General features: G+C 42.2%; 2 protein-coding genes across 13 annotated transcripts in view; one reads left to right on the forward strand and one right to left on the reverse strand.

The window, feature by feature from the left end:
* The window catches only part of LOC116840206 (stomatin-like protein 2, mitochondrial), a 172,520-nt gene that overhangs the window by 23,505 nt on the left and 139,356 nt on the right, over nt 1-9,659 (reverse strand). The window lies entirely within an intron of this gene.
* Nucleotides 1-9,659, forward strand: part of LOC116854166 (trinucleotide repeat-containing gene 6C protein) — a 54,896-nt gene that overhangs the window by 18,175 nt on the left and 27,062 nt on the right. For 4 of the 11 annotated variants that reach the window (XM_032835818.1, XM_032835827.1, XM_032835829.1 and 1 more), the window contains exons 2-7: nt 4,193-4,242; nt 4,697-4,809; nt 5,306-5,483; nt 6,147-8,468; nt 8,618-8,973; nt 9,059-9,374. In XM_032835818.1, coding sequence (XP_032691709.1) covers nt 4,741-4,809; nt 5,306-5,483; nt 6,147-8,468; nt 8,618-8,973; nt 9,059-9,374 — 3,241 coding nt within the window. In that variant the 5' untranslated portion in view covers nt 4,193-4,242; nt 4,697-4,740. The other 7 variants (XM_032835826.1, XM_032835820.1, XM_032835825.1 and 4 more) reach the window with 7 other exon arrangements.

Below are 9,659 nucleotides of genomic sequence, written 5' to 3' on the forward strand. Positions count from 1 at the left end.
AGAGAGAGAGAGAGAGAGAGAGAGAGAGAGAGAGAGAGAGAGAGAGATGTGCTCTTTGCTCGCGCGACCAACGAACGGAAAGCGGAGACGAGCGAATGAGCGAGCGAGCGAGCGGGCGAGCGAGTGAACGCGCGCGCGCGCGCAGCACAGTCGCGTCGAATAGCGGCGTTTCGCGTTCCGATGCGCTAGAGATATATACTCGAGAATGCCGCGGTCCCGACCGATCCGCCATTTTTAATCGATATAAGCCGGTGCAGCTGTAATGCTCGGGTGCAACTAACAGTCGGGAGAATATGTCGCCGGGCTGTGCGATTCCGCCCGCACACGGCGCCTTTTAAACGCTCCCGAATGCTCCCAAACGCCCTTTAACTACGGCGAAAATACGCGAACGGTACGCCTCATCATTCGGGCATGGACACAGATTAGATAATAGACCAGCGCCAGCGGAACACCAGCGACAAACATGTAGCGCGCTTTTATTATTCGTACTCCACTCGCAATGTATGCCTGTGGATCTTGTTGGAGGTGGCTTGTTTAGCTGGCGGCTTTACTCCTTTTCTTTCTAATAACGTACGCATACGATTGATGTAATGCACGTGAGGATGTTGAGACACAACAAGCTACCGCTGGTCCCCACTCCTGAATTTCGACAACTCACGATGCACCTCTCCTGGTATGTCGACCAACGGTTGTTTGTGGTCTAGCAAAAGCGCATGCCTGTGGTTAAAAAGGTCTTAACAACCTAAGACCACTTCGTTGCCGAGTGTCTAATACGATCGACGTATTTAAGATGGTGTATTTGTTCTAATTTTAATTATAATTCTTTCCCCCTCCCTCCCTTTCTCTTTCTACTTTATCAACGGGGTGAAAGTCCCTTTGGTGGTACGGTGAATGCATAAACAACAGCAGAAATCAAGATCCTTTCTAACTCCACACAATATTCTAATAATAATAACAACACTAACGTGTTATATATATTACATAAAAAAACTGGACCCTGGGCAGTTATACGCGCGCAATGTTTGAACATTTTGAAGATCCGTACACACAATCGTTTCAAAGATAAATTAGATAAATCGAGTCGAGTATTGCGTAAATAGAAGATGCAATGTCTCTAATGGCGATCTTATACATAGAGATTACGTGTATTTTGTATCATGACGGACAGACATTTTTTATTTCAAGTTTATGCGACGAGTCGGTTGTACATGTCGCGTATCTCGGCTCCGCCGTTCGTGGAGGAAGAATTCGTCTGTGCTGGTTGCACCACAGCGATAACACGTTGGAGATTATTCTCGGATAGCTTTGCGCTCGAGTCGGCGAAGTTGTACGGAAATAATGCCGGGCGAGAGCGGACGCGGAATTACAGGTGACAGTAATGCTAAATTTGAATGAAACGCGCGACCTCGTGCGAGATTTTTATGGCGTCTGTCGTCATAACGGATTATTCGCGCGCGATATACGGTGAGAATTCTCTTATTGACGAGAGAGAAAGAGAGAGGGAGCGGACAGGGGCATAGAACGAGAGGAGAGGGGGAAAGAGGTGGAGGGAGAGGGAACATGATGAGAGAGACAGAAAGGGAGGGAGAGAGAAAGAGATAGCTGGATAGAGACGCGAAGGAGAGGGGAGAAGAACGATAGCAAGCGAAGGAGAGAAGGTGAACGAGCAGAGGGGAAGAGAGGAAACAGAGTGAGAGAGAAAGAGAGAGAGGGCGAGAGATTAAGATCGGTACTGGCGGGAGATGAAGCGGAGACTGCGGACTTTAATTTCGAGGATAGTTCCGACGAGAGAGCTCCGGATATGCAACGAAAGAATAATTTACGTAACGTCACATCTCCCAATCAGAGACGCATTGGCTATACTCCGACACGTACGGTAATGTCGAGATATAAATATCTTTTTTTTTCTTTTACTGTGATCACCGATGCGTCACTCCCAAATTATTCGGATATCATCGACATTACGTCGACATGTCGAACGAACTGGTATCCTTGAGAAACCCGAAAATGCGCGGGAGTATCGATACTCTTTCCAAGGAATTACCTGGGGATTTCCAGGCGGTCGTTGATATTCGCGCTACATCTCTGGAGTAAAAACGCAACGCTCGCTATTTTATTCAATCGTCTTCTCTTTCTCTCTCTCTCTTTCCAAAGTTTGCCAAAGTTTCCAAAATGGTACAGATTCGCTATGTGCGCGCCCGTATTCTATTCAGAATTCGAGTCCCGCATGCCGGAACTGACGTCGCGATTTTACGGAAAGTTCGTTTCTCCGACATCGCGCGGCTTAGAGCTGCGGGGAACAAGGGGGCGCGGGGTAGAGCGGGGGACGCGTGCATACGAACGCGGCGCGGCGCGCGGCGGAGCGGACGCGCGCACACCGTTGTGAACGTCGCCCCGCCCGCGCGTTGATCGCTCCGATCGCGCGCGCGGCGCTCGTGCACACGCATACACACACACGGCGCGACGACTACGACGACGAGGGGAGGATGGCCGCTCGCGGGAACGGCCGCGTTCGCTAGCTAAGCGAGCGCGACTACGCTCCGCTATTCCGTTCTAGCGAAATAGCCTCGGCGCAGACTGATCCGTTCTTCGCGAGCCCGGGAGGTGAGTGTAAGTCCGCCTCTCATCGTCACCGAGTCGATTTCGAAGTGGTGCGCCTCAAGAGAGGCCACGACGATTAATAAGTCGCCTGCGCGGCGGAACTTCCCGGTGACCCTTTCTTCTCCCTTTTGCCTTCGTCCCTGCGCGCCGCCGCCGCCGCCGCCGCTGCCGCCGCCGCTGCTGCTGCTGTTCGTTCTCGCCAACGTTTAACTTTCTCGTGGAATTTACGCGGCTACGCCGATGCTGCCGACGCTTGCTCGCGAATGTGTTTCGTGTTGGGGAGGGGGAGGGCAGGGGAGAGTACGCAGGATCCGACATCGACTGCCTCTCAATCGCCCCGAGTGACCCGATGTATGTGTGCGCGTGTGACGCTCGGTTCGAGGTACGTTTTTTTCGGTGGATACGTTGTCTCTCTCACTTCTCTCTTCTTTTCGTTTTCCATGCGCTTTCTCTCTCTCTTTCTTTCTCTTTCCTTCTCTCTCTCTCTCTTTCTTTCTCTCTGTTCCTCCGTGCTGTCTGTCTTTCTCCACTATGTACTACTCGCGCTGCGTACCTTGCGACCCCTCGCTGTTGGCGAAGTGCGTCGCGCGCTGCTCGCATGACGTTTGCTGCCGTGCTGTCAGAACGGCCAGAGCGGATCGCCTCGCGCGAGGTGGCATTTAATAACGGCTGGTAAATAATGTCGCGTTGTCGAACGTACGTGCGTCGTGCGGTATTTCTCCCCGTTGCCGTGTTTGTCGTCGTTGTCGCCGTCGTCGTCGACGAGCCAAGTGCGGATCTCTCGCGCGAGCCCCGTAGGAAAGCGGAATGTTGAGCGAGCGGTATTTCGGGCAACACCGTCGGATAAGCAGGGCCGTGCGTGCGGTAATTACGTCTACGTATTAGGTTAGCGTCTTACTACAAGTGCTACGCGAAGTGCGAAAACATCACGGGCTCTCCGCGTCTGGCCACTGCTATGGAGAAGTGTTTAGATTTAACCTTGAACGGCGGATCTTTCGCACTCCTCTTTCTCGTCTCGCTTCTTCGAGGTGCTGCGATCGATAGGAACAACGAGTCGCGCTCGTAAAGACCACTGTTTTCAAGTGGATCGTAAATTGTGCCGGTTTTATAATCGTTAACGGAACGACAATTACGAGATCGCTATATTTTGTGCCTTTATTACAAAGTCAATACTTTTTAATTCCTCTAAATATTAAAAAACATTAATTTTATAATTTTAGTGTTTATATTAATTATCTCTTTTAATGATAAAATTTTACAATCTTTTGACAAATCCGTAGTTAATGCTAAATAAAAATCTTTTCGATATAAAACGTTGAGATTAATATGTTTTAATGAATTATATCTCAATATTGTGAATAGATAATAAAATTCTATTGTCTGTGTAATTTTAAAATTTATTGAACAGGGATAATTTTTCCAAATTTCTTATTATAAGAAATTTGTTTTGAAAATTGTTGAACAATACATACTATTAAAATTTATAGCAATTTAAGTGTAATACTTTTTTTTATTATGAATATTGTGATTGCAGAATTATATGATATATATATATATATATATATATATATAGAGTTCATATTTTTTTTAGATCTCCACTGGCATGGAGCTAGGAGCGTACTGATAGCGATAGTTTACGAGGTATTCGTAATTTATTTCATCATTTTAACTAATTTTGCAAATAAGACTTATATCTTCATAAGATTTTTAATTAAAATGCTCTTGTTCTCTTGATCTTATCTTTTTTAAGGTAGTTCTTGCAGCTATCATTGTGCTATTAAAAATCTTTTTTAGTCCTTTTTTTCATGTACCAACTTTTTATAATTTCTTTCTGTAATTACATAATTATGGAAAGTTGTTGGTTACATCTTAATTTTTTTAACAGCTTTTTATTGGTGATTACGATCACTGTTAATTAGCTACTCAGTTCTACTAAGCTTGATTTTGCTCAAGTTATAAACGAGAAATTTTAAAAATATAGAAGTGATTAAAGAAGTGATTATAGAAGTGATTTAAGTGTACAATAATATATGTATATAGACTTCTGTAGATATTGCAATATGTTATTAATCATATATATATATTTTGCACATAGATCTTGGTTTCTATGCATTGCCTGCCAAAGAAGAACTGAGCCCAATGTTTCCACACAATTCTAGTTCACATGAGATTTCTACAGAAACAAATGCCTTCGTACAAAATTCCGTGGTAAGCATTGACACATAAATTATAGGTATTTAAGGCAAATAGTTGTTTTTTTTATATACTATACCATTTATGTCACGTCAATATTTATGTGGATTCTACAAAGTTCTGAATGGATTATTTGTATGAATTCATAATGAATTATTCATATTGTACAATTTCAAATTCTTAATGTCAACATGTACATTATTATAATGAAATGCAAATATTGCTTAAATTTTAATTAAAGAATAAACTTAATAAAGATAGTGTCGCAATTTCACGACGATAATATAGTTCTATAACAATCTGAAAATATATACATGTTTATCACACAGTCTACAATTAACTATGTAATCTGTTATTCATATATTTTACACGTGTATTTGTAAATTTTATCTTTACGCAACATTGTTGTATTGTTATCTGCATTTATTTATCGGTATACTTTAGTAATATAAGTGTTTTATATGAAAACAAACTGCTATTTAAACTTATTGTTTCTTTTTTTGTGTTACAGTGGGATGTAGTAGTATTAAAGGAAAGCAGTCTGGATGGGGTGGGGGAAGGGGAAGGATTAGAGCACACTTGGTACTGTGATATCGAATCCATAAACAGCAGCACGATGGCAGCACCTATTAGCCATCCCGAAGCTACCGCCGCCAATGACTTTTCAACCGTCCTGCCGAACCAAGCTGGTGAGTAGAAGGTTTAAATATATCAACGATATTTATAGGCAGAAACATTAATATTTTATATATACTTTCCATCTGATGTGTTTCCTATATTTCTATCTTATTATATTTGGAATACAGATTTCTTGCGTTGTAATAATCTTCCAGATGTTATGCATTGCGAATCAAACGTGCATGTTGATCACAGATTTGACCTAATCTCAGTATTTTGTAATAATGAAACCTTCAAAAATTTCTGTATGTAAAGTATGTGTGGATTGAATTGTAACATATACTTTTTTTCGAGTTTAAACTTAGATATATATATCTAACAAGTTCATCAAATACCAATGCGAGAAGTCAATGATACAAGAAGTATACTTTAATTCGCCATTTTTTTAGAAGCTATTGTAAAGCTGAATAATATTGTAAGCTCAGCTTTGATATATATCCATTGAGAAAATCTAAATGCATGGACATGTTCGTGATTGAGCTTTTTATAAAAATATTGTTTTTTCAAATTATAAAAAAAAACGTCCTGCATTATGTGATATTTAATTATTAAAAATAGCATTTTTAAGAAGAAACTAATAAGGAGAATTGAAATGGTTTATCGAAAGATATTCAATAAATATGTAGGAAGTTTCGATGACACGACGTTTAGAACTCGGTAAATCTGATTTGCAGGTGAGTTGGACTCAACCGGCATAGGTAAGGCCTGCCAGTCAGTGGCGCCAGCAACCACAAAATACCCAACAAATCACTTTCTAATCTGCGATAATAATAATAAAATAAATAATCACAACAATGCAGAACATAATCATCACAAGTACAGAAAGCAAAATACACCGGGCTTGCTTGGTCAGCTGGGCAGCTCCGCCAATAACTCTAAGTCTACTTGTAAGACGTTAAGTGATAATAAGACTAGCTTTAGCCATCTAAACTTTAGGGTACTAAGGTATTTAAGTGAATATCTGCGCGCTGAAAGGGACGAAAAGTGTCGCATCGTTGGGGTACCTAGCCTAGTTAGGATACCCAAGTCTGATAGTCCCCAACGGTTGTTACGCCTCCCTAACTCTGTCGACAATTACTCCTTACTAGGGTCCTGCCTTGACCTGGGCGACAACAATAAATTTAAGGCTAATTTTAGTTACGTAAATAATAACAACTCCAAGTCTGTGATATTGCTCAGCTCAACCAGTTACAGTAACCATTACCTCCTCTTTAGTGGTGGCTTTGACAAGATAGCTGCTGTTATCCCGGTACTTTGTATTAAAAGGGACGATTCCACCACATCGAATAGAATGAAACTACTAGGTGATAAGTACGCCCTAGTTACCAGTTTTGCTCAGACCTCCAGACTGCTTGCAAACGATAGAATTCTGGATGATAACTCTGACATCCGAGTTTCTCTGAGCCGCCGAATAGTACGACACCTTCTGGAATCGCATTTCGATGGCAACACTCTAGTATCGGTGTCTGTCTATGCTCAGAATTTCGCGATGTACGCCGCCAGTTCTTCCATTACGCTTATCGTTTCCATAAACGAAGTAATTGACCACACTTTGCGATCTTTCCTGAAAAGTCTCACGCTACTCTATGTACAATCTTGTATTTCTCCATTATGTAATGTCACTGTGACCGAGCTGATGCAACACATATGTGTTCCACTATTAATAATATGTAAAAGTAATGATTACAACGTTGGTAATAATAATGAATACTATAATAACGAGAACATTAACGTTGGTAGTATTGAAGAAGAAATTAATATTAGTAATAATAACCAAGATGTTATCGGATACATTGTTGACATCGCTGTGTGCTACAAGACTAGTGTAATTACTACTAATGTTAGAATCTTAGGGTCTCAAAATGATGGTATTAGTTGTACCGAAGCAACAATGTTTACTGTTGGTGCTCTTTTATTTCAGGATAACAATAAGTATAATAAGCTTCTAAACACTTGTTTTAAGATTAGTAGGTATAGGAGATCGGTTACTGCCGATCGCGAATCTAACTCTACCATTAAGTCTGTATCTAAGTCTACGCTAAGCGATAAGTGTAACGTTAAGTTTGAAACATCTCATACCGCTCGACTTGACGAATCTGACAACAGAAAGCAAGTTAAGTTGACTGTCAACATTCCTATAATGACTACCTGCAAGCCTACGATGACGCTTACATGCCAATCAGCCACCGTCGCATCCAAAACAATTGTTGTACCTGTATCTCGAGCGGAGAGTCGCACGAACGACAAGGAAATGCGATTGGAATATTTCAATATACTCCAAAATGACCAAATATGTATCCAGTATATGTTGCTAAGTCACACAGATGATCTTAAGAATGACTTATGTCATTATGACGCTAAATTTAAAGACGTGCAAAATTATGCTATCGACAAGCTCAAAGCAACATCGAAAGATGACTCAGCTCAGTTGATCTGCAAATATGACCAAGAAGCTCTTAGACACGACCGAGGTCGTAAGAACGACAATGATGATAACGCCATCACAAGCAACAGCAACGAAGATTCCATTGCACCGTCTGCGTTGCAATGGTCATCCCTTATAATGCGTACGTGCACCTTAGTTTCCGCTTGTCAAGCAACGTACGAGAATAATGGGAGCAAATGTGAGGTTCAACGACGCCAACTGAGATCCACTCTGGACGTCCTGTTCCGCAAGTTGTCTTACTTACACCGCAACGTCTACGAGCCTATTGCGAGTTACAAACAACGTTGGGGTATACCACTGATATTGCACTTGGCAGGAGGTGGAGAGAGTTCTTTGAATACCGGAGGAGCTGCTAATTGGGGATCGACGCAAGCCACCACTCCAAATAACAACAACACAAGTCAGAGTGGGTGGGGTAGTACACCAGGAAATCCATCTGGTAGCACTAGTGCGCCCAATAATTGGGGCGGCAATACCGTCAATCGATCCGTCACGGGAAATCCGAATCAAAATCAAAATCAAGGACCACCTGGTAACCAAAATGCCCCGGGTAAGTAGTACTATATGTAATATATTTGTAATCTTTTTTAACAAAGTCTCAAGATCGTGGCAGGCTATATCTAAAAGATACAGCTCGACGCTTGTTATGCTTCCTTGTGTTCTTCATTTCAATTTCATATTTTTGCTTCGATAAATTAGGAAATGTGGGCAAAGTGAACAATCCCAATCAGCAATCCAATCAACAATCTGGTCCGCCAACGTCTCAATCAAATAATCCTACCCAAGGAAATCAGAATAATAACCAATGGCCTCAGGGAAAGTCTAATCCAGGTGGTCTCGGGCAAAATCCGTCAGTGCAAAACAACAACAACAGTAGTGTTCAGCAGCAGCAATCCTCGGGTTCAAGTGCAAGTAATAATCAGTCGAATAATCCTACCCAAGGGGCTGTGAGTATCGGAAGCACTTCGGCAAGCAACAATCCATCTACGAAGCAACAACTCGAACAACTCAACACAATGAGAGAAGCTCTTTTCAGTCAAGACGGCTGGGGTTGTGTAAGTAAAATATATACTATTATACATAGAATCACAAGGTTGTTCATTCGATGTAACTTCCGCCGTGTAACATAATTATCGACAGCAACACGTGAACCAAGATACAAATTGGGACGTACCAACATCTCCTGAGCCGTCTATAACTAAAGATGGTGTGCCCATCTGGAAGCCACCGGTGAACAATGGCACCGATCTGTGGGAGGCTAATCTGCGCAATGGGGGACAGCCGCCGCCTCAACAGCAGGCGAAAACTCCGTGGGGTCATACGCCTGCGACGAATATTGGCGGCACTTGGGGTGAAGATGACGAGACCGCAGATTCATCTAATATGTGGACGGGTGCACCGACACCATCGCAGCCAAATGCGGCTCAATGGACTGGTGCAGCCGGTAACCAAGCCGGTAGGTGGGGAGGTAGGCTGGTGAAGGCTGGAGATGCAAGATTAATAGGCAAAATGTTCTTCTAAATTTCTTGGTTTCGACTGACAGAGATTCTCGATCTAGCGTTATTGGCTGTTTGTTATGCCTGTTAGCGCATTGCAAACGTGTCTTCTAAGTGACAATGTTCAGAATCCCAAATTCCATTCAGTTGCTCTATTAACGCATTTGTAGATACGTAGATAATATTGTAGAAAAGTACTATTACATATTACGGATACGCCTTTTTTTTTTTTTTTTTTTTTTTTT

This window comes from Odontomachus brunneus, unplaced genomic scaffold, assembly GCF_010583005.1.
Source record: "Odontomachus brunneus isolate Ranch 3 - 2012 unplaced genomic scaffold, Obru_v1 Obru_scaffold_009, whole genome shotgun sequence".
In the NCBI taxonomy this organism is placed as follows: domain Eukaryota; kingdom Metazoa; phylum Arthropoda; class Insecta; order Hymenoptera; family Formicidae; genus Odontomachus; species Odontomachus brunneus.